This window comes from Fomitiporia mediterranea (genome assembly GCF_000271605.1).
Source record: "Fomitiporia mediterranea MF3/22 unplaced genomic scaffold FOMMEscaffold_3, whole genome shotgun sequence".
NCBI lineage: Eukaryota > Fungi > Basidiomycota > Agaricomycetes > Hymenochaetales > Hymenochaetaceae > Fomitiporia > Fomitiporia mediterranea.
Genome location: NW_006760388.1, coordinates 1,814,569 through 1,841,210, shown reverse-complemented (window position 1 = coordinate 1,841,210; position 26,642 = coordinate 1,814,569). Strand labels below are relative to the sequence as shown.

The window sequence follows — 26,642 nt, the reverse complement described above, 5'->3', positions numbered from 1 at the left end:
CAATAATTCTTCAAGTACCTACGCCTCTAACTCCCCTTGAACAGCCTGCATCTTCTCATATAAACCGTGCTGATTTCCTAATCCATATGTAAACGTCATCCGTTGCAAAAGAGTTGGACCGTCAGGATCGCTCAGTTCAAGCTACGCGCCAGAAATAAACTTTCATTAAAAACGGAATCAAACTAAACATACCAAGGAAATGAGGTCTTCCAATAGATGAGCTTGACCTGCACTCATACCCGTCAATCCTACGTAGTTAGAATTGACGATATGTACATGAAAATGGTCTGCAGGCGCGGTGAAGTTTATTTCCCCCGAGCAGGTTGATGCGACTCACAATAAGAAGGTTGGTAATGTACAAAGAATCGTAGGGATCTCTTGTCAAGGCCCCACTGTTCTTCGACGATGCGAGATGCTTCCCTACGTATGTTCTTCAGCATCGGAAGATGCTCTCTACTTAAGTCCCTCAGGGATCGTATGCTACGATTGAATGTGAGCGCAGTGAGATAAAGCGTGGAGATGTTGATGAGGTCCCATTTCATGTCGGGCAGAATCATGAACCCAGTGATTGGCGAATCGTCTCTGTATAAGATTTTTTCTGCCTCGGATATTCCAGTTAGGATGTTCTCAACCCTAGGCGGATGATAAGTTGACTGGTTGCATTAATACTGCCGGTCAAGCTGAGAAAATCACCGACCATTGCGTTCGGGACGGTGGGAATGCTTGGACAAAGGGTTTCACGATCTTCTCATACAACTCGGGAGTCTCTTGCACCATTATTATTGACTGGGTGGAATACTTTTGGTATTGCTTAGCTACTGGATTTGTTCTGTGTAATAATCACGAACGCACCTTGCGGATGTGTACCTCGGTCGCTGGGCAAATAATGTTAATTTTCGCATCTGGAACACCTTGACGTTTCGTAAACCATGCTAAAAGCCAAGAATACTGTTTCCTAAGGTTGAAGTGGTAATCATGCACGCTCGAGACGAACGCACTATATCAGTCGATTCAATTAGCTTCACGTCCTCAATACGATCTTGGAGGATCTTTGAGAAGTCCCCTGATAGTGGCATCCGTTCAATTCGCAAGATAGCAAGGGAGCGCGTCCCCTCCGAATTTGAGGATAAAGTCCCCAACAGTGATACGCTGTGGGTTACAGGGTCTACGGGATTGAATGGTTAGAAGATTGGGATGCAACAGCAGATTACATCCGCCTGTACCTTCATTAAGTATACGCTCAAACTCGAACTTCCTCAACTTTTCTAAGTCATTGAAGTTGGACATCTGTGATTTGCAAGTGTTGTTACGCTGAGAAGGAAATGGTGCCTAAAGCTGAACATCGTGATCGACACTAGTACTGTTCTCGATACTGAGTCACTTTCCAAAACATACACATGACAAAGGAACTGAACTGAGCGTAGACAACTTAATCTATACGAGCACTTGTTATACAAGCAGAGAATTAACCCCAAACGTGCGTTGGAATAGGTACAGGCCTCTTGTCTCCATGACCTACGTTCCGAATTTCAATAGAATATGTATTATTAAATTTACAATCGCAGGTCGTAAGGCAAGTGATATGTTAGATGATCCATCAAATGACGATAGGTGAACGGAGGTGGCGCGAGAAACTTCAAATGCATATTTACATTATCGGAAGGGAAATACGTGCGGGATGAAAGTAGGGCAGGAAAGACGCAACATTCATCGCTTGCCTTTCTTACCAACGCCATTCGCTTTTGCACTACTCTTCTTCTTCGGCTTGTCGAAGTCAGATTCATCGGAATCGTCGCGGCGCTTCCCATTGACAGCTGCTTTCTTGCTGTCGGCTAGTATCGCACAAGTAAATGTCAGATACTCCATCAACAAAATTAAATAACAACAATTACATTTCTCTGCTTTTCTTTCTAATTCATCCCAATCATCGCCTGCAATGCAAAAGATTCTTCGTTAATACCGCTGCTCAGGAAATCATTTATGAATTTTGGACACGGACCACTAGAGTCATCCTCATCGAAGCTCGATCCACCGCCGGAGTCGCCACTGGCGTCTGAATCGCTGAATGCGCTCCCGGATTCATGATCACTTTCGGACTCAATAAGCTCATCGGTATCGGCGGCATATTCGGATTCCGTATCAGAAACACTCTCTTCGTCATCATCCCCGCCAGTGCCAGTACCTAAGAAGCTCCAGCCGCCTTGCTGGAAGAAATCGTAGGGGCTCTCGTTAATCGTTTTCATAATCGGGCCCCAGTTCAAATTCACGGGGCTCTCGCTAAGGGGAATATCCACAGAACTAAAGGGAAATCAGCAAACTAAACTGCAAATATTAAATAAGGTAGCCTACTCAAGCCAATTCTTCACATCGTCCAACTGAGATGTTGGAATGGAATTTATTTGAAGCGGTGCTCGGGTGAAGTCTCGGAAGACTAGGACCATGTCGAACTGCTTTAACCCAAACTGCACACGTTCCAGCGACGCTATTTCAATTTCACCGAGAGTCACCACAAGGAAAGGCGCGTCGGTCAAGTGAACAAGGCACTCCGTCGTAGGTTGCAATTTCACGTTTGTCCGGAACGGTACACCCTCGAACGCAAGGTCACGGAACGGGATGTCCGATTCGAGAGGGTCCCCGGTCTAAAGCAGTGTAAGATGGCGGTTGGGACGAACACGTTTGACTTACTGATGACGTAGAAGCTTCAGCGATTTTCTCCGCGAAATGCTTAAACTCCTTATTCAGCGCCTGGCGTCGTTTCCTCTCTTGCTGTTCAAGCTCAATCTCATCTTCGTCCCCATATCTGTACTTCCTCTTCCTATTACCAGTCTCGTCAAACTGCACGTCTGAGGCTTCACGATAGAATTGAATATCCTAAAGAACAGAAATTTGGCAAAAGTTAGTGGACTGCTTGATGACCTGAAACGAGGGGGCACACCTTCGCCTTCTTCTTGCCAACCATAATCGGTGCTTTCAAGTGAACATGTATGATGACGAGGAGTTCATGGTCACAAGGCTGGAAGAACAGATGCTTGATATTACTGAAGAGGATATCTACAAAACTATCAGAAGAAACATGGTATCGGGAAAATAATGACCCACCAATTTTGTTGTGAGAGCCTGTTGACTGATACCTTAGGCCATTCTGATGGATTTCGACTTCACCGGGCAATCGCTTCCCATCTGCCGCAGGCCGGACAAAGACCTCAGGTAACTTCAGAGGGCGACGAGATTTCAGTTCAACGAGAACGTCTTGCTCAATGACATCTGCCATCTCCTTCTTTTGCTGTTCCCGCTTGTTCACTTCCTTCTTGAGCTCAGTAATCTGTCTAAAAACATGATCAAAGCGAGACCCGTCTGCAGATCGATAAGTTATTGAGCGAATGAAAGTCGCGTCGGGATCCTCAAAGGGCTATCCTATTGCTTTAGTAAAACAGTATTTATGACATCTACTGCACTCACAGTATCTTCCTTCTTTCCAGCAAGTTGACCTGGACTTTGGAAGTTGATACGTAAATAAGTGTATTCGCCTTCGTCATTCTTGCTGGCGTTTTTAATCGCATTTATGTGCAAAGGTACGGCAAAACCGTTTATAGGTAGGACCACGGATTGTGCCTTACGGTCAACATAAATCTTGACTATATGTCAGCATCGCTACAACATCTTCAAAAGTGCAACGGAGCTTACCCTCATGGTCTCAACTTCCTTGGGTAAACCCGCTTCACCTTTGTAACTTTGGAAACGCTTCCAGCCCTTGCCTTCCTTGCTGGCTCCACCTTGCCCTTCCTCCGAGAATTTCGCTAAACCTTCTTCCTGGCGCTGGATATGAAGTTCTCGTTGATGTTCCGCGATCCGCGCCGCGGTGGTTTGAATGACATCCTCCTGTGCAGCGCTCCGCGTCTTGTTCCTCAGAACCTTCCCTCCCGCAACTTTATGTTTCACTGGAGAGCCGTTACCATTTATCGGTTTTGCTGGAGGCTTCTTTGTCGACTTCGCATTTTCCTTCTCCTCATCATCCGATTGAGTATTGAGGAAGAATAGCACATCTTTCGACGTTTTAATGCAGTCGGTCAAGCAGATGCCCTTTTCATGATCAACTTTAACAGTGTCAGTTAGGAGCATCGAATATCTGGGTGATCAAACTTGAGCAACTGCAAACGTTAGTCCAACAATAACACTCACTTCTGCCCATCACCATCTTCAAGGTCTGTGAAGCCAAGTGCTAAGTTGAAAATCATGTTTGACTTTAGATTCCGATTGCATTTGGGTGAAAGAAGGTATTGAGAGTCCCGGAACTCCATACCCATCTACAACAAAAAAGTCAGGATTCGAAAAGTGCGGATTTGATCAGATGTCACGAACGGAAAATCCAACGTTCTTGACAAAATGCTTTTCCAGTTCGGGTTTCTTCTCCCGGATGTATGTAATAGCATGCATATAAATATCCCTGGCAGGTACGCCATCCTTCATTTTGTGAAGGAGTTCTGACTGTAGCGTAACAAGCAGCGCGTAGACAGTTTCTTGTTCCTAGAGCGGCGAATGAAATTGAGGCTTGAAAAATGACAATACACTGCCAGCTTACTTTTGAGGGATCAACCACAAACGTTCTCCCTATATTCGCACAATACCCTTTATAACGCATACCAACTGCCACAAGCAATACACCTTTATGACCCATCATGTCTGATGATGACTCAGCATTCGATCGCAAATCGTAACCCGAAGCCGTTCCTTTCGACTGAATTACCGGGGCATAGCAGAATTCCGTCGAATCCCAGTCGACCTGTTTAACGAATATAAATTCGTTTAGGATATCTGTCCAGGTAGGAAAGCTCGAATCGACGTACCTCGTTAAGCCCTCGCCCTTTACTCCAGACCTTCATATCGGGGCCTTTTGCATTCTCACCTTCTCCTGAACCAAGCCGGGATTCGATTTGAGCAGCGAATGTCTCGTGAGTGATTTTGGATTCCCTATCTAGTATCGTCTCCAATTTAGGGGCAACATGATGATTCATCAAGGTAGACGTAAGGTTCGCCGCGATACGCGTGCATTTCTGCAAAAAAATGAAGCTAAGTAATATCCCAATGCATGCTCAACCAAAACTCACTAGTTCCTCCTCGTCTTTCACCGCGAGAATGGCAGATACGGCTGGGCTCATGTCCACGGTCTCGGGTTTACTTTCTGCCTCAGAAATCGCATTATTCCAATCGTCAATCAGCTTGCCCGAAGTGTTGTCCTTCGTGATAACACCAACACGCTGCAGCTTTGAGTAAATTCCGGCCAAAGTGGGCAGTGCATTTGTAGGAGGTTCCTTTGCTTTGGCTTGAGCAAGGATCTGGATTGGAATGATTGGGTTGGCGGATTGGAGTTGTGCCAATATTTTTGCTGGTCATACTAAAAGTCAGACTTGAGTCGCACTAAGGGGGAAGCATGACTCACCTTTTGAAGCTGACGTGAGTATCGTGATTTGATCCTTGCGAAAAAGGAAAATAGTCGACGGGAATTCAAAACCTAGCAGCCAAGTCTGGATTGAATGCTCAATAGACTGTCAGGAGATTCCATGCTATTAAACACCCACCTGTAAAGCCACGCTCTTCTTAATCGGTTCGTCTTGACCTGCAGGGTCTCCCGCAGTGAGAAGGAGGCCATCCGCACCAGAGATGGATTCGTAATCGTCATTTTTGCCGGCGCTCTAAGATGAATGTTAGACATGTGTGCAGAACAAGAGAGAAAACGACACACGTTCCACGCATCAAGAAGATGCTTTAAACGAGAATTGAACTGGTCTGTGTTTAGTTGTACAGCTGGCATAGCTGCACGGCAGGTTGCAATACGCGTCGATGGTGGTGGTGGCTAGGGACAAGACGTGCGTGCAACGGCCATGGGTGAGCGTCAGAAACTATGTCACGTGTCACGTGTTAGTAACGCAACGCGTGATGAAGCACAAAAAGTCTGAAATTTAAATTGTGCAACGCAGCAAAAAACAGACCTTACTAGTACTAGTAAGACCAACTATTTTAGGACGCGTTTCATCACAAGCTGTCAGAGCACTTCGTCACTTGCTTTCGACTTTCATCATGTCGGGGAAAAACTGCAAGATTTACACTTCATACAATTTAAAATCGTTGCCAAAACATCCTGGGGACAACTGGACGCGTTTTGTCTGTATGAGCGATACACATTCACAAACAAATATCACCGTTCCTCCTGGAAACGTGCTCATTCACGCCGGAGACTTATCGAGCTGGGGATCGCTTGAGAACCTTATGCCTACCCTAGAATGGCTGAAATCTTTACCCTTTGAACTGAAAATGTGATAAAGTTTCTTTTCTACACGTCTGTTCACGATGACTGATGTACATGTAGGATTATTGCTGGTAATCATGACGTTAGTCCCTTATTACGCATCCCCGAGCGCGGATCTGGCTGACATCTGGGCCAAGTTATGCTTAGATACAAAATGGAAGGATATTGGTGCTAATTGGATGCATCCAAAGGTTCGTATAGTGAAGAGATCTGCAGGCAGGAACTGAATCCTTGCTTGTGTTATTCATTTAGGAAGTGGATACAGCTTTGGAGTATATCCGTAGCGAAGATATGCGCGAATCTGGTATCATCTATCTGGATCATGAAGAGACTGAAATTATGACATCTAAGGGCGTTAAGTGGAAGATATATGGATCGCCAGTTCGTGATGAACCTTATCGCCATAAGCCACTATCCTAACTCATCTTTCACCTCGCAAGGCCGCACCATTTCACCTGCAAGGCGCCTTTCAGTATGATTCGACCGAACAAGCGAAGGGTGAGCACACTTGCTCAATGAGCTCACCTCGTTCCTGTGTTCTTAATCTGAAATTTCCACCGTCTGACAGATGAATGGCGACGAATTCCCGATAGTGTTGAGATTTTAGTTACGCATACTCCAGCGTATGGAATTCTCGACAAGACTCGAAAGGGTAAGTATGCTGGCTGTAGCGTTCTGGCATCTCGCATAAAGGAATTACTCCATTGTCGAATGCATGTCTTCGGACATATCCACGAGGCTCATGGGGCTATCCTCACGAATCGGACTAACAATACCGGAATGTGGCACACGCAATACCCCGAGGTCATTTCAGTAAATCCTGCTATGCACCACAAGTCTTTACCAGTTATCGTTGATCTGAAGAAAGACGCATAAATCCTGTCATTACCCCTTATCGTACGTATCGTACGATAGATCGTCCAGATGCATAATTAGATTAGAGTACATTGCTAATTATATTATTCGTCTTCTACTCCATGCAAAGAAAGGTCTCTAAGGATGAACACAGCTTCTTCTACGCGCATCTCCAGAACAGTCAACTTATCACGACGCTCCTCCCATGATTGTAACACTTCACGCTCCATACGAGTCAGCAGGCTAGGGTCGGCACGAACGTCGGAACGTTCGCTCTTCTCGAGCACAGCCCGTACAGTAGCATCCTCGGATTCCGCTCGCTTCCTCATTCCAATATTGTACAGTGTCTTGTAGAATTTGCCGAGTAAAACAGAATATGCTTTTGGTAGATCAACGTACCTAGCAAGGGAGGTAAAATGAATTCATATATTAAGAGAATATGGACTGGCTCCAACCTACCATAGATAAATAGTACGTTGAGGGTTGCGGTCTGCGCCCTTCGGTACTTCTTGGATACTGATGAGCGACTCCGCAGAGAGTAATGATAGTAATGGGCGAATAGCAGTCACCGCCATCATGGCGGCTTTCGCGATCTGCGAGGAACACCTTAGTTTAGTTGAAAGAAATGGCAAGGAGGACAAATAATTGTTTTGTTTGGCAGTGCTCTTACCTGATCACCACTCATCTTGCCATTTTCGAGGAGAAGTCGGACGACCCGAACTGCCTCGTCACCATAACGTTCGCGAGCAACAGCCTCTAGAACGCGTCTTCGTAATCTTCGACAAATGATTTCATATTCAACATAGACTTTTCCAGAGGAGACTCCAGCAAACGAGATAAATGATGCCGCTCGACCTGCTGGGGTGGGATTATCTGCTGAGGCGAGTATCCCCAGATATTCCTTGAGTGCAGACATCATTGAAGGCTTTTTGGTCGAAGAATAGGCTAATCCGGCAGTAATGTCCTGCTCATCAGGGATATGGCTGGCAATGGTAGCGATTGAAACACTATCTGTAGCATCGTCAAGGAACCCGTCGTGTAACATGCCTAGAAGGCTCACCTGAACGTACATCGGACATCGTAGCCTTCGCTTCTGCAGATTTTAAAATCGCTCTCATTACCGTGGTAGTCGATTCGTTGTAACGTTCTCGGACAGCGGTTTGGATCAGCTGTGTCCGTCGTCAACAGTGCCCCACAGAATTCAAGCAGAGATGGTGTTCACCTTGCTACGAATATGTATGTTGAATTTAGTCGCATTGACCCGGAAGTAAACGTCGTCCTGTTGGAATGGTCTCAGTACTAACGCGACATAGGTAAGTTAGTGACTCACATCAACAACCTCATCATCCATAGCCTTTCTCTGCGGAACTAATCAAGATGTTGACAATCGCTTACAAGTATTGAGCGTACCTTCCCCAGCTTAGTGCCATTAATTTTCGCGGAGCCCCGTTTCTAACGCTTGGTTTATCAGCCCCCATAGCAAAGACGTGCAAATATCAAAATCTCACTGTTAATCCTATCTTCATTGCATCTTCCTGCTCTCGCTTAAGCCGCGCCGCTGCCCTCTCCTTTGCCTCTTTAAGTTCTTTCGCAGTAGGAAAACTTTTTATTTGGTTCTTTTCCTCTTTCTCGTACTGCAGAAATTTATCGCGGGGAGAAACGTGGAAGAGAACAGTCGAAGGGACCAGATATGACGAGGATACTAGTTGATAAAGAGCCTGGTAGTATATAGATGCATCTATGTATAGCATAAATGATCGAATCATGTATACATGCGCGACAGAGGGACATACCTTTCCCTTTCGATTTTGGTGAAGAAAAGTGCGATCTAATGTCTGGAGGGCGTAGTTTGCCATGGTCAAGTACCAGAGAGACTATTTCTGCAGCCTTTTCGATGTATCAGCTGATGAAGACGGAGTACACCAGTAATCTATTGCTCACCGCAGATCCAAACAACTGGTCGGCCTGCCAGACAAACGTCCCGAATCGTAGTCGTAACAAGCATTCCTCCGTATTGAATTCAATCATCTCCCCGTCCTCTTCTGACTGGGAATGCCATGCCAAATTATGCTGCACGAGGATAAGCACGGCCGCTCGTGCTGTACGCGGTCTTAAGGCAGTAAAACGAACGATCTGGGGTAGCGTGAGGCGACCACGCGTGAGGAGTGCGGATGCAACTTTCTGAATATAAAAGAACGAGTTAAGCCATGACTGTAGCTCGAGGGTGCCTCTCAAGGATACTTACCGCGGTGAGAGGTCCAAAGTGTGCGTGAACTATTTGGACACATAGGTTATTCGTGTTCCTGTCCGCCATGCCTAGGCCCGGTAGGACTCTTGTGTAGGTATTGAAAGAGGTTGGAGAGCTCTAGTCTGTTAGAGCAACTTGTTTTCCGTCGAGTCACAAACGTTCTGAGAAAAGTTGGCGGGCTAGGGCCATGACAGCCGTGTAGATCAAGTCAGAGGTTAGAACAAATTATTTCCGTTCATTATTCTCGGTCACGTGAATGCTAACGTCCGACGTTCCGACTCCGAACTGGGCAGAATCTCACATTTCGTCGCAACTGTATAGAATACACGAAACTGAAGGAGAAAGATTGCTATAAGAAGTACAATGGAAGTCACGGAAAATTAGTTGTGGCTGCCACAAGAATGCCTTTTCTTCTACCGACCAACCAGCCCACCAGCCAGTCAACCAACCACCTATCATTTGACTAATGGCTTTCATATATCTATCCCGTCCCAACTGATGGAGAGAGCCTCGAAACTAAAAAGATTAGCAGATGACATGAGGAACACCAAAATGAGGTCAATAACTCAATGCAGCATGTCGTAAGAGCGAAATGTAAAGTGCTGAGAATTAAAATACGAAGGAAAGTACTTAGACCTGTTTTAATTCGTGCCGAAGCGTGTCGATACCAGTTAAACGGATATAAACGGATATAAATTAAGTGTTGAATGCAATGTGTCGTTCTGCCTTCATCGTGTGCATCGTACGAGCAACATGATAGAGGACGTTTCATGAAATGCCGAATGACGGGGGGTCCATAGGTCTGGACCTCAAAGCGTCCTTGTGCGTTTTGAATCTGGGTAATGAGCGTTGTTAGGATTTGCGAGCAAACAGCCTTCAGACAGCTTACTTGGGGAACTAGGTGGAGAGACGAAATCCTCGTCGTCAAACTCGGCATCATCTAGGCTTCGCTTAGATCGATTTTTGTGCACGGTCATGGGTTCGTTGGAAGCAGCTTCCGCGACAGTTGAATGCTTGGACGTCGCGGCTTCAAAAACCTCGTTCGCTTGTTGCTCATCCTCAGCTAACTCTTCGTTAGTGTTTCCTAAAGATCCAAGTAAGTATGAGTCATTTAAAGGAACAAATCTCGCATACCGAAGTTGTCTCCATCTGTCGCCAGTTCCGACACGAATTTCTCGGATTCCGCCAGAACAGCTCGTGAATCTGCATCAGCATCTTCCTGCTCGTGCAAGGAAATCGTATCGTGTGTCAACTCTTGAGTTTCTTCTGGTACATCTAAAACTATATCAGACGGTGATGAATAATGAACAGCAATAGAACATACCGTCTAGTGTGCCTTCCGCCGATTCATCAAATTCGTCATCGCCAAAGTCATCGTCTCCAAATCCATCGAGTTCATCTTCAGCGCCAGCTAGATTACCTTCTTCATCAAATACATTTGCCGCTGTCTGTTGTTCAGAATGGTCTGGAAGCAGAATAAGTTAGATGGATAAAAACGATTTAATACAAACGTACCAGTCTCTTGTTTTGTATTACCTAATTCTTCGCCTTCGTCAAGCCCTACTTCCCACGACGTGTCATCCGTACCAAAGGATGATGTAGAAACCGATTGTGAGATTACTCCGTGCCGTGCATCGTCCGCTTCTGAGGTAGGCTTTTGTTCAGCAGGGCTATCTGTATTTAACTCAGCACCTGCTGATGAAATGGCAGACGGGTCCTCTTCTACAGCAGGGGCTATATTGTCTTCCTCATCTTGTTTAAGCTCATCTTCATAACTCTCCTCGTCTTCTTCGCGTGGTTCAGTTACATCAGCGTACTCTGTTTCATGTTCATCAAGTGCTGGCTCAGCATCATCCGGAGGGAAGGGATGTACAGCATCTGCGTCGAGAACGTCAGCCGCGCCATCGTTCTCTTCGGGCTCGTCATCAACCGCCTCCAGTGGTCTCTGTGCCTCGTGCTCAAGCTCACTCTGCTCTACATTAGTAATCACACCAGGTTCTGCTTCCTCAGTGTGCCTTTCAGTGCTCTCCTCGACTCCGGTCTCGGCGAGAGCATCATCGGCGTTTTGCAATTCGTCGTTCTTGTCCAGATCTTGTCCTTCTCTATCATGCTCTTCAATTTCTGCTTGTTTCGTGGAGTCCAAATCCTGTTCTTCATGCTCAGGGCCTTCTTGTGGGGCACCCTCCAATTGAGCTTGCAACTCGTGTTCTGAATTACTAACATCAGTGCCGACATCGATCAGTAAAGTGTTAGAATCACCTTCGTTGTCTCCGATACTGTCTTCTATACCTTGCTGTACCTCTTCCGGTTCTTCGCCGAGTACTAGTCGAGTGATCTGATCCCGCAGAACGTTGTACCGGACGATGAACCTGGGAACTATGGATTGCAATGTCAATCGTAGGTGACCAGGCAGTCCAACTCCTTGGTGCATCGCATAAAGGTCCTGAAGCGATACTTCACGAGAATAGACATTGTCCTGTGCAAAAACATGAGTCATCTTTCCTACAGTTCGGGTAAATATGTGGACCACATACCTCGGATATTACTAACTGAAGTTCATGGGCATTGATCGCCATCTCAGCTTCAGAAATTTCTTCCAAATGAGAAAAATATTCCTCCTGCCGGAATGCATCGAAGACAGCGGATATAGGCTCATAAAACAGGGATGGGTGATGTTGCAATAGTACCAAAGGTTCTTCAGTCGTATGAGAGCTTACTTCTGGCAAGTTAAAAAGCACAAAATCGGGTTGATCGCCTTCAGTCGACGTAACTTGTAGGGAAAGCAATATCGGGGGCGGCGGAGGCTGAGCGTGAACAAGTTGAGTTGTATGGAGTTCGGGCTGCTCCTCGCTAGCGAGGGCGGCAGCATCGTCATTCTCCTCACCGTCCTCGGCATGAGGTTCTTGATCATTAGCCTCGTCATCAAAATGCTCATTCTCAGTTACTTCTTTGTGGTTATGCGTCAGCTCGGAATCAGCTTCAACCGGTGGATCTGGGGGCTTATCAGTGTGTCCAACGCTAGAATGCTCTTCGGAGCCTTCCACTTGTGGATGGGTAGAAAGATGTTCAGACGGTGTTTCATTAACGGTACCACCCGCATCGTTGCTCATGTCCTCGAAAGGTTGAGGGGGCGCGAGAGAATATCCTTCAGATTGTTCAGGCACGGCCGACTGATGTTCGTCAACAGGTTCGACAACGCCCGAAGTTGACGTGTAGTCGGGATGCTGAGTTTCGCTGCCGGCAGATGAATTATCGAGAGTCCGCGTCGCATCTGACGTCGTAAATCTTTGTATCAAGGAGGACTCGCTCTCCAGAGTCACGTTAAATTGCCGTTGCTCGTCTACATGTCTCTGTTCAACGGATGCATCAGGCACTACTGGAGCACCCGATTGTGCGCTATGGGTCTCAGCTATCTCTGCGGTGGCAGGAGGTAGGGGTGATGAGTGGATTGTGGCATCGTACAACTCTGCATCGACTAAATTCGTATCGAAAGCCGCTTCCGATGGTTGAGCAGCGTCGTCCTCCATGTCATACTCCGTCGTTGCCTCCTCATATGCCATCATCATATCAACCTCCTGAGGAGAGGGGTCGAAATGGTGGACATCCTCGTCCATGTGGGACAAGGGTTGTAACCAGTTTTCGGAAGAGGAAGCCACCATAGGAATATCGCCGTCCTCGTTATAATCAATCATAGGCATGTCGAGTGTCTCCACCATCGTTGAGGTAGACATAGCTTGGCTCATTTGAGATGTTTCTTCTAGACGTGCTGAGCGAACACGTTCGCAATACGATAGTTAGTGAAAAGTGAAGTGAAGGAGTCGAAGAGAAGAGCAAGAGTGGGTTACGTGCTTTGACCAGCTGTGAGAAATTTAGGGCCGGTCTCAAGTGACTTCATCTGTATAGAACTATGTATAAACTGCCGTCTCAGTCTCATTACTCCTGTGCAACTGGTACCACAATGTCTAGCCAACTGATTTCGCCCGCAGTGGCCAGTGCTGCAGACAGGGATTACCTCATTCGACAGTCAATGTCAACAGGCTATCAATATTTCAGTCTTCTGATGCCACCATTGTACACGGCCGTTGTATTAAGTCGACGAAGGATGGGCGCATTGCCCTGGTCGATAAACAGGATGTTGCGAGCAACGTGGATAGGCGGCGCAGCAGGTACGTCTCTTATGCTATCTCTCTCTTACTTGGGCTCTGCTTAGATATCTTTATTGTAGGTATTATGCAAGGTGGCGCTTTCGAGTACTTCAGGACGTCGAACCAAAACGAAGAGATATTACGAGCTCGAAGGATAAATGCCATGTATAACGTAACTCTTCATGACAATACTGTATAAGTAGCTCAACTAACTGTAGCTTATAGCTATATTCGTTAAGAGCCCAGGACCATTCAACAATCGGCGCTATATTAGGTGCATTACTGACGCCAGCTGTGTTCTGGAAAAGAGCGCGGTCTATCCATCGTGAGTAAAAAGACCTACTATATATTAACTCAACGTCTTACAAGCATGTCGCAACGTGCGTTTTCTCATAGTGTTCCTCGGAGGAGCAGGAATCGGTGCAGGTCTTGGTTTACTGGCGCATTGGATAAGAAACGTTACCGACGAACCACTGCCGCAAAATCCCCCACCCCAACCGACATCGAAAACCGAGTAATAAACTCGAGAGACAAATCCGCCTGCACTAATGACATTGTCTTTTAATCCGGGAGTATAAGCTGCGGTTGATCTTCTGCAGTTGTAAAATACTAGAACACACCAAGAACTGCCTTTATTTCGCCAATTTGGATGCAATCAAATCACGAACGGTCTGCGCGGAAGTGGAGAAGCGGACGCAAATATTTTGCTCTCCTAATGTTAGGATCGAAATTGCTAATCCAATGCAAAACCCGACTAGCGTGGCAAAAGCAACTTCGTATGCCCGAGACGCTTGTACTGATACGTGTTCTGTTCGGTTTGGTATTGGAAGGGTGTTGTATTCCCAGCCCTCTGTCAATAATTTCTCCATTGTAGCCTCGTCGAGCTCCGCTAATTCATCGAGTTTCCATTCCGTGCACAGAGATGACATCCATTGCATTCTCCTCTTACTAACCTCCCCGCCTACTCCCGGAGCTCGATCCTTGAGCTTGGCCCTCAGTACCCCGACGTTCCCGATAGCCTTATCGACGTTTTCTGGAAGGCTGTCTTCTATCCTCGACTTGATAATACCAGCTAGTTTTGGGCCATTGCCGTTCGTCGATATTAAAATTTGCAATGGCCCCTTGCGTATTTGTGCTCCGAAGTAGAAATCACAGCTGGGAGGGATGTCGGCGACGTTTACTGGGATTCTGCGTTCTCTGCACAAGTCACATATGCGCTTGCTCCAGTCGACGTCGTCAATAGCGGAGAGAACCATGTCGACACCTTCAAGGTCGGCCGGGCCAGAGAAAGCACGATCGCGATATGTTATACGGTCTGAATTCTCGATGTAGAATTTAGTGAGCGGATGCAGGCCAGTGCGAGGAGCAATGAGTGTAATGTAAGCATCTGCATCAAGGACAGATCTGATACGTCCCGAAGCAACATCACCGCCGCCAACAATAAGTACGCGTTTGTCTTTGAGTTGCCAGGCAAGTAAGAGAGCGCCGCCTCCGGGAGGCAGATCATGTCTGGCCATTGGTACCAGTAAGCTACAGACCATTATCTAATTTACTGTTTCAGTCATTGTACTACGCCATGCCACGTGACGATTACACGCTCGCGTGGACTCGCCATCTACAGCTCCCTCAGCTCATCTCATTACGTCCACCCTTTCGGCGCAGTCCAGCTCTTCATATCTCTCTCTCCGAATGCTATCGCTCATCTGAAACTCTCAACTTCACCCCAACTCTCATCTTCGCCATGCCTCAGCAAGGTAGGCGCTCTTCGCGCCATCTCCAGTCCTCCACACCTCAGGCATCTCGTCTTCTCCAGTCCTCGCTTCGTCCTTCGGGGTTTCTCAACATGCTCAACCCCATGAGCGGGAGGAACTACCAAGGATACCTTCAGGCCAACCAGTCCGTCTTGGAGGAAGAGGACGAGAACGATCAGGATGAGACCCTTGGAGAAACCAGATCTCCGTTTCGAAGCAACAGCCGTGCCAGACGCGTGTCTTGGGGTGAATCGTCTCGCATGAAGACTATACAGCATAATGTGCCTGGCCAGCTAGAAGCCGAGCACGATGACTCCTCAGATGGCGAGGTTCCACAGAGTTTCATGATAGAGAGAACCAATCACGCAAAGAGACAACATACGGCGGGCCAACCAAAGGGCAAGGGAAAGCAAACCGCGAAGCATACGTCTCTGCAGTCTGGTGCTCAACCCATTCTTCCCGTCACAAATCAGGATAGCCTACGTTTACCTCCAAGGCCCTCGGAGATCGACCCTCCGGTCAATGACGAGCCCCAGGTGCAGAATGCGCGGAAGCAGATGCGAGGATTAGATGCATACGAACGTGCATTGTGGAATTGGATCAATGTCTACGATTTAGATGTATTCTTGCAAGATGTATACAGATATTACGCAGGCAAAGGAATATTCTCTATCGCTCTAGCCCGCAGTCTTCACCTTCTGTGAGTAAACTTGATTCCACATGAAACCTTGACAGTCATCGGTAACCACTTACCTTTCAACACCAGCACCGTTGGCTTTACCATATTTTTCTCAACATTTTTGCTTAATTGCATCGACTATTCGCGCATCAAGCCTGAAGGAATCACGAGGTTATCAGATGTAATAGTGGACCGTTGTGTAGCAAGGTAAACCCGATCATACAGTAGACTATTTCGAATGTAGGCTTAGTCGGTTTATTTGCAGATTATCTGGAATGACCGTCATATTCTTCATGTTCTTCGGCGCATACTACACTTTACAAATTGTCTCATATGTATTCGAGATAATGAGGCTGGTAGACATGTATCGCTTCTATACGTATCTTCTTGGCGTTCCAGACGTACGTTATCCTTTTATTAGAATCATTAGTATCAACCAACTGAAATCTTATTATCGGTTTATTAGGCAGATATACAGACGATCTCTTGGCCAGAAATCGTTCGACGCATTGAGAGCATACGCGAAGATAATCCAGTAACGGCATTATCATCGGCAGCTCAGGTCAACCCATCGTCCTCCATGACAGCAAAACTTGATGCACATGACATAGCGAATCGCATCATGCGTGAAGAAAACTATTTAATAGCCCTTTTTAACAAGGACCTACTAGACCTCCGAATTCCGTTACCGCATGTCGTGGCCAATACTTTCAATGCCGATGGAAGAAACGGTTTGACCCTGAGCACAGCGCTAGAGCATAATCTAAGAATCTGTCTCATGCGCTTCCTGTTTGACTCGAGAGGACGCGTTAGAGAAGTGTTCCTAAAGGAACGAAATAGAGCTGCGTTGATTAAAGAGTAAGTCACCATCCATCGACTTTAGGGAAAGCTTGATTAATGCCGGAATCTTAGGTTGAGATATCGCTTCATTTTTATGGGAATTCTGAACGCGGTTCTTGCCCCGTTTATTGTTCTTTATCTCTTGATGTTTTATTTCTTCAAATACTTCGAAGTTCGTATTAACTTATTTGAATTACGTCCATTCCGGCTGACGGTAAACTCGAAATCCAGGAATACCACAAGAACCCAACGTCCATTGGAAGCCGTACCTACACGCTCTACGCAAGGTGGAAATTCCGGGAGTTCAATGAACTCCCCCATGTTTTCTCCAGGAGGCTGGACGAGTCTTACCCTCTGGCTAGCATGTACATTGGTCAATTCCCTAATGAGAAATTAGCATTGGTGATGCGGTGTGTATTTAAGTCAGTTTTTATTTGATCTTTGATTAACTTTTGATTCGCAGTTTCATATCATTTATCGCTGGGTCGTTCGCGGCTGTGCTACTTCTAGCTTCGGTCCTCGACCCAGAGCTCTTTACACACTTCGAAATTACTCCACACCGAACTGTGCTGTTCTACATTGGAATATTTGGATCGGTTCTCGCTGTGGCACGTGGGATGATCCCCGAAGACAACAAGATATTTGACCCCGAGCTGCTGATGGAGGATGTCATTCATTATACACATTACATGCCCGATGAATGGAAAGGCCAGTTGCATTCGCAAAAAGTATAGCTGAACTTCTTACTCTCTGTTGTCTTTTCGAATCTAACGATTTGGTTTATAGGTGCACAAGGACTTTGGGAAGCTCTTTGACATGAAAGTCATGATATTCGCGCGAGAACTCTTGTCCGTGATTATCACTCCATTCGTCCTGTGCTTCTCGCTACCAAACAGTGCCCCTGCGATTGTTGACTTCTTCCGCGAGTTCACGGTACATGTCGATAGCCTCGGGTACGTCTGCAGCTTTGCAGTGTTTGATTTCAAGCGACATGGGAACGTGAACGTGAGTTTTCTTGTATGCTCTCGTTCTTGTACGCGAATTGATAGATACCTTTAAATTAGTTTGGAGCACCGACTAACGCCAAAGATGAACGGTTCCTGTCAAAGGAAGGCAAGATGGAAAAGAGCTTCCTTAATTTCAAGGTACGGCATTTTATCTGAGTCGCATTTTTTCTGTTGATCTCATGTTTGTATCCATCAGGCCGCAAACCCAGCGTGGCAACCAACAGATCCCTCCGGGTCTTTATACCTCAGCCGAATGGCAGACTTCACATATACAAGTGCAGGTGCGCGTCGGCGACAGCTAGGAGATGGACCCGCTGGGCATGTACGCACGCTGTCGGCGGAACAACGCTTAACGGAACGAGCACAAGGGTACGATCGTGCACTTCGACAAAGCCAGGATGCCGCTCTCCGGAGACGTGGTCAGCCAAGTCGTAATTCGACAGAGACACCAATCTCACCGCAAGGGCCAGAAGTCAGTGTATCGCCACCTGACGCGAATGTGCAGACTCCTATTACTATGATGGGAGAGGGTCTTGCGGAGTCGAACATCAATCCTTTCCCTTCGCAAATTCATCAGCAAGGGCAATCCGTGACTGTAGAAGATACCTTGCGCTCGAATGATCTTTCGCGGGAAGGAGAGGTGCATAGCGAGCTTGGAGAGTCGTATGTGGATGGAAAGATGCAACGTGGACGGACGAATACGTTACCATCTTCATCGCAGCGCGATGAGAGTGGACCTGTTGAGGATGGTGGTATGCTTGGGCTCCTTGCGCAGATCTATGGGACGAGAGGGCCGGGTTTGCTCTGATCTGTTAAGGAGGGGAGGAACAAATGCTGTTGGTGTTGTCCGTACAAAGCTAATCATTTTGCATCTTGGACAATTTGTACATTCAACAATTTTGTGTAATATTCAATATACATTTAGTTTTACTATGCGTCTCTATGTACGATACAGTCATGGTAAATGATAGAATGAGCAAGTCGTGATGACGTCAAGCTGCGTGTTTTAGCATGCATGGCCTTGCAATTGAAGAAAGAATCGATATCAAGGTTGCAAAGAGTCCTGCAGCGTATCCAATTCCTGTGCTTGGAGGTCCCAATGCTCTCCTTTCCCTCTTCGCTCCTGGAGCCACTTCAGCAATAACTCCTTATCGTTCGGTTCGAGCCGCCCACCAGCCGAAGTCATGTATGTGTAGAATAATCTGTTATAAACCATTCATTAGTAAACAACCAAGCACGAAGATAAGACGCAGAAAAGAAAACGACGTACCTAACAAGTTTCTCCTCCAAATCAGCGTCACCTTCTTGGTCTCCATCCATTCCGTGAGGAGTCGGGTTGACAAGGCTCTGTACAAGATCGCCTGATATTCCGTGTTCCTGTAACGCGGCCGATGTAATGGCAGACGTGGCGGTAGACTCTGCCGTCATGCCAGCATGCGAGTTTGGATGTTCAGGTTGTTGAGGAGCATCACTGCTTTCCACTGAAGAACCGTGTACGCGTGCACTTGGTGGTTGGTTCTCAGAGGAAGTGGAAGCAGAGGAATGTGCTGAGGGTAGAAGCAGACTACTCAAAAGGAAAACGGCTTTTCGTCGAACGGTGATATCTGGATCTGAATAAATAACTCCAGTGAGCAAACAAAGTCGGAGCAATACCAGTTTCACTGACCTTCAAGCGCGGCCTTGAGTATCTTCCACCCACCAGACTCCTCCATCAACTTTACACCGCGTGCGTTATGCTTCAGGAGACCACTCAAAGCATATACAGCTTTTGAACGTGTTTGGGATGAAGACTCATTCGGAGCCAGACGCGAAAGGATCACCGACAAAGGGGAGTCAGATAGCGACAAATACTGCAGGGCAAATTATAATCCATTGTACAAGACGAGTTGACATAGTGGACTTACAGCATTCTGGGCGGATGGATTATTCTGCACAGCGGTGCCTATAATCCAGAGCACAGCCGCCCGAATTGCATCACTCGACGCGTCTGAGGACAAGAGATCTCGTAAAGTGGGCCACATGCTCATCTTCTCGATATCTACAGAAAGGCGCATATAGTCAGAATTTGTATTGATGACTGGATACTTGTAGGAGTTGTTTACTGTTTGCATTGTCAATTTGTTCTATAAGCTGATTAAAAAAATGCGTAGTGAGCCAAGCAGACCAGAAGCGGAACGCCTTTGAAGAACACGCACCATCTCAAAGTCGTCTAATGCCTGCAGTCGCGCGTCCTCGCCTGATTCCTCTTTCGTTGCAACATCCAACGCTTCTTTCATAAGTACGCTGTCAGGTCGACCGAGAATTGCATCGATGATTCCTGGGTCGATCTGCCTTGGTTGTTGGGTGTGTTGAGGCTGCTCGACATTGGATGCGTCTGCTGCTGAGTTCTCTATGGACCATCGCAAGAGTGACTGCATGATTCTTCTATCTTTTGAGCTTGGTAATGGTTTAGTGTGCTGCAAGTCTGAATAGGATGAGTGTATGGAAGAGAGATGGAGCGGAATAAGGAAAGTTAAACCAGCGTCTGTCCTATGCTGGAAGTTGGGCGAATGCACTGGAAGATCTACTGTGGGCGCCTCTTTGCGTCTATTTGTGCATCACGTGCAGCATGGAAAATGTGAAGAAAATGATTCCATTGGGGGTCGGCATTTCTCATATGACGCGCGGGCAGCTTTTTTTGGGGCGGAGCTTAGATACCTACCAAATGTAGTAGATACGATCAAAACGCATGTTGACAGTCTCGAGAAGAGAAAAAAAAATTCAAATCAAGAAGATCTAAAGAAATCTTCTTGATTTTAATTTACAGATCAATTGTCTGATGCTAATCAAGATCACCGAGCACTTCCACAGTGCTTATTTTGAGTTGAACGTTCGTTTTGAGACTCAATGCGCGTACGCAAATTGTTGCCAAGTCATACCTCTCGGCTGAGGTCTTCCGGCAACCTGTAAAATTAGTTATTACATTCTGAGTGGTACATAGAGGTTTATCATACACGAATATACAAAAATATAAGCAAAACCAATGAAATGAAGTGGATTTGAGTGTATACACATAGTTGTGTCTTGCTCTTAATCACCAACAACCACTCAGAAACAATGCTGAAGCCTTGGATTTATCAATTAAGCATTGGTTTTCACTTTATTACTTGAGAATTACATTAAGAAGACAAAGAAATCAGTGAAATGAAGTGCAATAAGTAAATTACAGTATAATTTATTGATTAGTATCCATCCAGTCTAATGCTGCTAGAAGTTCCCTCAATTTTTCTGCCTTAGTCCTTATCCTAGAGTTTATGGGTATCTGGGTATCTGTCTGTCTAAGCTTGTCTAGTTGTGCTTTGAGTTCCGTTGCTTTCATCCTGTTTACTATGTCTTGATCCAGCTGTATCTCGACTGTGTCAAGTCACTCATGCCCTGTACTAACTGAAGAGCTTTGCATTGTCTTTTGAGGACTCTGGAAAGCCGTTTTGGCATAATTCCTCCTGTACATATATTGTAAGTACGTAGGAGAATTAATTTTGATGGATTCGTACTGTACTGGCTTGTTTTGAGTGAGTACTGGCCACACAGCACCCCCCCATTCCCCATGAAAATCATACCAATGTTGAGACGCGTTTTGCTATATGCAGTCACGTGTGCGTTTTTTTCTATTTTTTAGAAGTAGATTGTATATTTATCTCTCTTCTTGTAATTTGTAATAATAAATTATTTTTTTTGCATAATAAGTCCTTAAACATGAATATCTAAAGATTTGTGTGAGGAATTTCCTTAATTCTAAGTATTTACTGAGATACATGTGCTGTACCTACAGTATCTCACTCAATTTTCTAGTTATTTAAATTTCCTCACACAAAGTTTTAGATATTCATGTTTTATTAATTTTAAAGATTTTTATTTATTTTTTTATAATGTATTGAGGGAGGAGATACATGTATAAAACCACAAGAAAACTCTCGACATACAAATTGCGTGCCGCCATCACGGCATCTACCGTGGGAACGGCCGCGTCTTACCTTAGAAATGCCGACCCCCAATTCCATCGTCTTTCACAGCAACTATGTCGCATGGTGAGTTATCTCCTTCTCATTTGTTCTTGTTCTGAAGGGAGAGCGTATGATGATTTAATACATAACCATACTAAACTTTACCACATTCCGAATTATACGTGTGGACCACCGTATTTTCAGCCTTGTCTGACTCTCTTCCATCTTTCTCTTGTTGCACGCCTCTTGTCCTATACGTTCTTCTGCTCACACCTGCCCCTCTTTCAGGTATCAGATAGGATCAGTTTGATCAGTTCAAGCTACATGGTCAAAGGATTGAGGGTTGAAGCTCCTTGGGTACGTGTCATCACATTATTTCGTTTATCTCACCGCATTCGTTGTGTGACGAACATTCTTACCGATGGGCGGACACGAAACCAATCCCATTCAACTTCCCTAGTGTACAAATTGGGAGGGGGTGCGGTGCTTGTTGATATTCATCGTGTTATCTGACTTTTACTCTTCTTTTCCGCTTAGTACTCTTAGAATGTCAGAGCTGACGCATATTCTCCGCAGACGTTCATGTACGAAGAGCATGGATTTTGTATGATCCAGATAAATATTGTCTTCCATCGTGTAAAGACGAAATTATAAATGTCTTCATTTTGTCCAATCCACTCGCTAGATACTTGGGCCGCTTTTAGGACTTTTTTTGTAGTCGTTATTAGCAAGGGTATCAACGAAAACTATCAACAACAAAAGCTAGACAACAAGTTCCAACAACAAACAAATTAACAGCATGTAAATTAATCAATATGTACTCTAGTGAAGGAGAGGTCCAGTAGTAGTCCGTTTGGATGACATCGAGTTGCCAGTCATCGTGACCGTTGAACTACGCATGGCTTGCACACGCCGTAGTTCTTCGTCAATCCGCCACATACCCTTTACAAATCCATCTTTGTCGAGGGACGTTTGTTCGGGTAACGCACATTCATTCCTGCGGCAGAGTTAGCAGTAGGTACAGGCATGAAAAAAATGAAGGACTTGCCAGATATCCCGGAGCTTCCCTGGTGTTAGTTTTGAACGAGACCAAATAGCCCTGACAGCTTTTCCATCCAACCTAGTCCCCTCCACATCTTCAATCGGTGCAGAAAGAACCGGATTCTCTTCCGGGTTCGTAGTCAAGTCAACAGAGACACCTCGCCAGCCCTTTCGAGGCGTTGCCGAAGTAGGAGGGGTCAAACTTGAAGAATTGGCAGTGGGCGACGGTGAAAGGCTCTGTGTAGCCAAGCGTCTTTGCGCATTCACGTTCGCGAAAAAGACGCTCTCGTAACGTTTCCGTGCAATAATCGGGACTGGTATCGGTCGCAGCAGCTGTGTACATGAGCCAATACTTGTATGTGCAGTGGTGCCTGTTCCGTTGCTAAATAACGACGAACGGTCTGATGCAGAGGTACCTGCGGACATCACTGATGCCCGGCTCGAGCCTGAAGGAGGTGGAGGCTTGTTGAATCGGGAGGGAGGTGGAGGAGGAGGGACTCGACGGACAGCCTTCATGGTTGGAGATGAGTTAAGCGAGGATGTGGTAACAGGGGAAGAGATAGCCGAAGTTGAGGCATTGGAGGATGACGTCTTGCCTAACGGTGCAGGTCGCAACGGAAGCTTTGGTGTATCAGGATTAATACTCCGTAATGAGAAATCCTTTTCCCAATCATGTGTTGATGACAATTGCGGACTCGCCATATCGCTTGAAGACACGGTCTCAAATGAGAAAGAATCATCAAAGCTGTCTCGATCTTTCTCTGTATCAGTTTTTGCACTGTCCACTCTATCCATCGGATACGTCGCAATGAAATTTGAGATCGAGCTCGTAGCATCCGTACTTGCACCATCTGCGCCTGCATCACCATCTGATGATAATGAGACAGAATGGAAAGACGAAGTGGAGGATGCAGGGACATGGCCTTGCCGTTGTCGTGCGTTCGAGTTCGCAGAGTCCCTGTGCAATGGCGGGTAGGAATGCTCCACAGTGAGCGAGTTAGATGATGTCCTTAAAGTTGTGCTAGGAGTGAGTTCGTGCGGAGACCAAGACCTCGACGATGTTGACCCCGACGTGCCCGAATTTTGTGAAGGGATTCGAGGTGGGAGGGCGGGAGCAATTCTAGGCTTCTGTACCCATATCATGCATAAGTTTCTGAGTCGTGAGTAAGCAGACAACAATACTCACAGGTACCTTGAACCATTCTGCCCGTTCCTCGAGTTTAGAGTCTCCAAGGTCGATAAGCGAAGTGTTGCACCCAAGATTCGGTGGCGAAGGTGAAGGTGACTTTATACGCGGTTTACGAGGCACATAAGGTAGCGTGGGCCTGATTATAGTATACGACGCCGCGGTTGGCGATATAGGGTCTCCCATGAGATCAGGAGAAGAGTTGGTGGTCTCTGCGCTGACGAACGATGCCTGCACACGAGGGACGGGAGGATAGCTCGGTCGAGGACGATCCCTATTCGGCACATCAGCACCGTTCATAGCCTCAAACTGCCTAATTCTATCTTGTAAAGCGGATGCAGGCGGCATTACTGTGATGCAGCGAGCGTGAGATGAGAGTGCACGCAGTGAGGAGAGCAGATGTGAGCAAAAGCTCAGGCGGCCGGGTGCACGGGAGACAGAAGACAACTTGAAGTGAAAGTAGTACGCATTGGCACGCGCGTAATGAGCGCAGTTACCTTCACACCTTCATGCACTTGCATATTTCTAGTATCTACCCTCTCTGCAGCAACTTTCATCCTTTCTTTGTAGCTTCTATGGACCCGTTATTCCGTGTATAATAAATAATCTACATACGACATGAGACGGCGGACCGAGAAATCCCAGAATGCCTCCTACGTGCATCCATTCATTAATGGCTCTCAATTTCTCTTCGGCGTGGGTGAGAAGCCCCGAACTGTATGTACCCGGTCATCTTCGGTTTTCACAAAGTTAGTAATATGCACATTCCGTGTAGTTGTGTGAGCTTGCGATGACCAGATTCTCGGCAGAAATGCGTTCCAGGCCAGACTGGTGGAAACACTATAAAGATCCGCAGACGAGGAAACTCTGGTTCAATGAAGCAGTGAACAAGACTTGGAAAGTCGGGCCAAAAGCCAACAATATTGAAGCTGGACTAGCCAAGCATCAGGTTCACAGTTAGTCTTCTCATTGCTGACAACGAGCTAACGTTCCATAGATCGAGTACGTCCTTGACGAACTTGCTGGATATGCTGCTCTTCGAGATGACGTTAATGGAATGCAAGTGCTTCATATGTCCTTGCGTCTCTCATACTTAGAGCTCTTTTATGCTGTTTAGAGAGGTTTCCTGCTTTGATCGTATTTGGCAGTCCATCGGTCTGATTAGTGACGTGGATCGTGCTTCGCTGGTCCGACAACTCGACGCTCTACGAAGCTCTACAAAGTCGGCATCAAACATACTCGTGGATCCTTTCTTGCATTGTTACCGTCATGGAAGAAGTCATCTCCGACGTCCAGAGGAACTCGAGAGCTTTATCCACCTTTTAGATCCCGCTTCTACTTCCACTAATTATGCAACACTTCCTTCGCTCGTAGAGGTCCACCAGAATCCTTCTCGCATTAATTATCGGTCCTACATAAATGGCATAGATCCAGCTTTATCAGACGTGTACTCCTCACTTCAGAAAACTCTGGAACGCTCTGTAACATTGTTCGAAAAGACTTTGACAACCCTTCATCGAAGCAACCCCTTGCCCCAGCGAATACAAGGCACTTATCGCTACAGAGTGTGGGATGAGCCTGACCCTCCGGAAGATAGTGACGACGAGGAGGCATGGGAGGTGCACAGCCGTGAACTGCGTCAATGGGCTTTGTACCGTCCTATTGAAATTCCTGATGTACCAGACGATGGTTATCGTGATTCTCTACGTCTGGCTCACGAAATCCACTTCAGAGAAAATCAGTCTATTCAAATAATCCATAGGATTACTGACATCCAACTCGTTCGTGGTCCTGTTCCTCCTAGGATCTCTTTGACAATTAAAGTAGCTCCTTTTTTTTCCAGGATCGTGATAGGCCAAATATTGCTGACACAAAGTGGCATGTTGAAGGCATGGCAAATGAGCAAATCAGTGTATGTTGTCTACACTTTCTTGCTGTGGTGAGTCTACAGGGATCATCATTAATTACGTGCTTAATTTTGTCATCTTTATGCAATGAAAGGAAGGCATTGACACCACTCAAATAGCCTTTCGTATGGCAATTACGTCTCCAACGGATTTCTTGCCTCATGATGTAGGGGCTACACTGCGAACCTGGGGACTTCAAAGCGGAGACGAGTGTAACCAAGACATAGGATCCGTGCCACTCCGCAATGGGCTAGCAATTGCTTTCCCAAACTTTTATCAACACTGCATACGGGGTATACAATTGCGAAACGGCTGTGAAAAGGGACGAATAACTGTTTTAGAACTCTACCTGGTAGACCCGGATGTTCCGCCAATCGTTTCCACTGCAGATGTCGCTCCACAGCAACGTGACTGGATTCTCCGGGCACTAGCCGATTCAGTTGACCGTCGCCTCCCACAAGAAGTTCTGGAGAAAATTGTGGATATGGTAGAGGGTGTCTTTTCAGACGAAGAAGCCGAGAAATACCGTGCCGAAATCACTCAGGAACGAGAAGTGTTCAGGACGGTAAATGACAGGAATTATTTCTGCCTTCCGTTTAGTGTGGACGTTGTTGCACAACCCTAGTAGTGGTTCTGAATTTAATTAACAGGTTATAACAATGGTACGAGTACGCTTCCCTAATTTTACCTTCTAGT

General features: G+C 46.3%; 11 protein-coding genes across 11 annotated transcripts; 4 read left to right on the top strand and 7 right to left on the bottom strand.

Annotated features, from left to right (window-relative positions):
• Nucleotides 1-18: 18 nt before the first annotated feature.
• FOMMEDRAFT_77962 (scavenger mRNA decapping enzyme) lies at nt 19-1,287 on the bottom strand (the record flags this gene model as incomplete). Its single annotated transcript, XM_007263803.1, has 7 exons — nt 19-141; nt 193-287; nt 338-633; nt 698-798; nt 853-948; nt 999-1,165; nt 1,224-1,287. The coding sequence occupies 7 exons, from the start codon at nt 1,285-1,287 to the stop codon at nt 19-21; spliced, it is 942 nt and encodes a 313-aa protein (XP_007263865.1).
• A 275-nt stretch (nt 1,288-1,562) lies between these two features.
• Nucleotides 1,563-5,830, bottom strand: FOMMEDRAFT_17959 (FACT complex subunit SPT16). Its single transcript, XM_007263802.1, has 17 exons — nt 5,741-5,830; nt 5,577-5,690; nt 5,438-5,522; nt 5,106-5,383; nt 4,845-5,051; nt 4,580-4,780; nt 4,360-4,524; nt 4,180-4,304; nt 3,685-4,126; nt 3,460-3,630; nt 3,100-3,409; nt 2,936-3,051; nt 2,686-2,871; nt 2,350-2,639; nt 2,000-2,298; nt 1,893-1,931; nt 1,563-1,832 (listed from the first exon to the last, which is right to left on the bottom strand). The coding sequence occupies exons 1-17, from the start codon at nt 5,807-5,809 to the stop codon at nt 1,708-1,710; spliced, it is 3,222 nt and encodes a 1,073-aa protein (XP_007263864.1). The 5' UTR covers nt 5,810-5,830; the 3' UTR covers nt 1,563-1,707.
• Nucleotides 5,831-6,075: 245 nt separating this feature from the next.
• FOMMEDRAFT_79003 (uncharacterized protein) lies at nt 6,076-7,180 on the top strand (the record flags this gene model as incomplete). Its single annotated transcript, XM_007263801.1, has 6 exons — nt 6,076-6,311; nt 6,365-6,386; nt 6,442-6,504; nt 6,557-6,685; nt 6,745-6,802; nt 6,873-7,180. The coding sequence occupies 6 exons, from the start codon at nt 6,076-6,078 to the stop codon at nt 7,178-7,180; spliced, it is 816 nt and encodes a 271-aa protein (XP_007263863.1).
• An 83-nt stretch (nt 7,181-7,263) lies between these two features.
• Nucleotides 7,264-9,594, bottom strand: FOMMEDRAFT_103906 (uncharacterized protein; the record flags this gene model as incomplete). The annotated part of the gene is made up of 11 exons (XM_007263800.1): nt 9,405-9,594; nt 9,101-9,340; nt 8,953-9,046; nt 8,668-8,897; nt 8,570-8,611; nt 8,490-8,519; nt 8,382-8,438; nt 8,220-8,328; nt 7,830-8,170; nt 7,619-7,752; nt 7,264-7,558 (listed from the first exon to the last, which is right to left on the bottom strand). The coding sequence occupies exons 1-11, from the start codon at nt 9,471-9,473 to the stop codon at nt 7,264-7,266; spliced, it is 1,641 nt and encodes a 546-aa protein (XP_007263862.1). The 5' UTR covers nt 9,474-9,594.
• Nucleotides 9,595-9,697: 103 nt separating this feature from the next.
• On the bottom strand, nt 9,698-13,188 carry FOMMEDRAFT_17958 (uncharacterized protein). The gene is made up of 8 exons (XM_007263799.1): nt 12,412-13,188; nt 11,942-12,356; nt 11,667-11,883; nt 10,923-11,615; nt 10,732-10,872; nt 10,542-10,682; nt 10,297-10,491; nt 9,698-10,242 (listed from the first exon to the last, which is right to left on the bottom strand). The coding sequence occupies exons 2-8, from the start codon at nt 11,981-11,983 to the stop codon at nt 10,217-10,219; spliced, it is 1,455 nt and encodes a 484-aa protein (XP_007263861.1). The 5' UTR covers nt 11,984-12,356; nt 12,412-13,188; the 3' UTR covers nt 9,698-10,216.
• Nucleotides 13,189-13,365: 177 nt separating this feature from the next.
• On the top strand, nt 13,366-13,885 carry FOMMEDRAFT_78337 (uncharacterized protein; the record flags this gene model as incomplete). The annotated part of the gene is made up of 3 exons (XM_007263798.1): nt 13,366-13,573; nt 13,633-13,745; nt 13,778-13,885. 3 exons carry the CDS (start codon nt 13,366-13,368, stop codon nt 13,883-13,885), a joined length of 429 nt encoding a protein of 142 aa, XP_007263860.1.
• Nucleotides 13,886-14,207: 322 nt separating this feature from the next.
• On the bottom strand, nt 14,208-15,069 carry FOMMEDRAFT_132168 (siroheme synthase; the record flags this gene model as incomplete). The annotated part of the gene is made up of 2 exons (XM_007263797.1): nt 14,208-14,264; nt 14,356-15,069. The coding sequence occupies 2 exons, from the start codon at nt 15,067-15,069 to the stop codon at nt 14,208-14,210; spliced, it is 771 nt and encodes a 256-aa protein (XP_007263859.1).
• A 326-nt stretch (nt 15,070-15,395) lies between these two features.
• FOMMEDRAFT_26570 (APG9-domain-containing protein) lies at nt 15,396-18,637 on the top strand (the record flags this gene model as incomplete). The annotated part of the gene is made up of 10 exons (XM_007263796.1): nt 15,396-16,003; nt 16,070-16,189; nt 16,248-16,383; nt 16,449-16,840; nt 16,895-16,994; nt 17,054-17,232; nt 17,286-17,550; nt 17,609-17,827; nt 17,887-17,967; nt 18,026-18,637. 10 exons carry the CDS (start codon nt 15,396-15,398, stop codon nt 18,635-18,637), a joined length of 2,712 nt encoding a protein of 903 aa, XP_007263858.1.
• Nucleotides 18,638-18,707: 70 nt separating this feature from the next.
• On the bottom strand, nt 18,708-20,322 carry FOMMEDRAFT_166063 (nucleotide exchange factors-like protein). The gene is made up of 6 exons (XM_007263795.1): nt 20,025-20,322; nt 19,932-19,959; nt 19,734-19,867; nt 19,496-19,679; nt 19,100-19,439; nt 18,708-19,031 (listed from the first exon to the last, which is right to left on the bottom strand). The coding sequence occupies exons 1-6, from the start codon at nt 20,244-20,246 to the stop codon at nt 18,875-18,877; spliced, it is 1,065 nt and encodes a 354-aa protein (XP_007263857.1). The 5' UTR covers nt 20,247-20,322; the 3' UTR covers nt 18,708-18,874.
• A 2,232-nt stretch (nt 20,323-22,554) lies between these two features.
• On the bottom strand, nt 22,555-23,300 carry FOMMEDRAFT_139072 (uncharacterized protein). The gene is made up of 2 exons (XM_007263794.1): nt 22,861-23,300; nt 22,555-22,809 (listed from the first exon to the last, which is right to left on the bottom strand). Exons 1-2 carry the CDS (start codon nt 23,277-23,279, stop codon nt 22,635-22,637), a joined length of 594 nt encoding a protein of 197 aa, XP_007263856.1. The 5' UTR covers nt 23,280-23,300; the 3' UTR covers nt 22,555-22,634.
• Nucleotides 23,301-24,657: 1,357 nt separating this feature from the next.
• Nucleotides 24,658-26,571, top strand: FOMMEDRAFT_77890 (uncharacterized protein; the record flags this gene model as incomplete). Its single annotated transcript, XM_007263793.1, has 6 exons — nt 24,658-24,756; nt 24,815-24,988; nt 25,037-25,102; nt 25,161-25,820; nt 25,883-25,978; nt 26,041-26,571. The coding sequence occupies 6 exons, from the start codon at nt 24,658-24,660 to the stop codon at nt 26,569-26,571; spliced, it is 1,626 nt and encodes a 541-aa protein (XP_007263855.1).
• Nucleotides 26,572-26,642: the final 71 nt, after the last annotated feature.

Excerpts from the sequence above, each read along its gene's own strand:
- FOMMEDRAFT_17959 (XM_007263802.1), bottom strand. The coding sequence starts at position 5,809 with ATGCCAGCTGTACAACTAAACACAGACCAGTTCAATTCTCGTTTAAAG. Across the intron at positions 5,384-5,437 it reads ACTCACGTCAGCTTCAAAAG|CAAAAATATTGGCACAACTC; the intron begins GTGAGTCATGCT and ends TAGTATGACCAG. Across the intron at positions 3,631-3,684 it reads AGGAAGTTGAGACCATGAGG|ATTTATGTTGACCGTAAGGC; the intron begins GTAAGCTCCGTT and ends CATATAGTCAAG.
- FOMMEDRAFT_17958 (XM_007263799.1), bottom strand. The coding sequence starts at position 11,983 with ATGGCGATCAATGCCCATGAACTTCAGTTAGTAATATCCGAG. Across the intron at positions 10,873-10,922 it reads TAATACAAAACAAGAGACTG|ACCATTCTGAACAACAGACA; the intron begins GTACGTTTGTAT and ends TTCTGCTTCCAG. Across the intron at positions 10,243-10,296 it reads CTCTCCACCTAGTTCCCCAA|ATTCAAAACGCACAAGGACG; the intron begins GTAAGCTGTCTG and ends CTCATTACCCAG.
- FOMMEDRAFT_166063 (XM_007263795.1), bottom strand. The coding sequence starts at position 20,246 with ATGCAGTCACTCTTGCGATGGTCCATAGAGAACTCAGCAGCAGACGCA. Across the intron at positions 19,868-19,931 it reads ACAAATTGACAATGCAAACA|ATATCGAGAAGATGAGCATG; the intron begins GTAAACAACTCC and ends GCCTTTCTGTAG. Across the intron at positions 19,680-19,733 it reads ATCCATCCGCCCAGAATGCT|TATTTGTCGCTATCTGACTC; the intron begins GTAAGTCCACTA and ends TTTGCCCTGCAG.
- FOMMEDRAFT_139072 (XM_007263794.1), bottom strand. The coding sequence starts at position 23,279 with ATGTCCGCAGGTACCTCTGCATCAGACCGTTCGTCGTTATTTAGCAAC. Across the intron at positions 22,810-22,860 it reads GGGAAGCTCCGGGATATCTG|GAATGAATGTGCGTTACCCG; the intron begins GCAAGTCCTTCA and ends ACTCTGCCGCAG.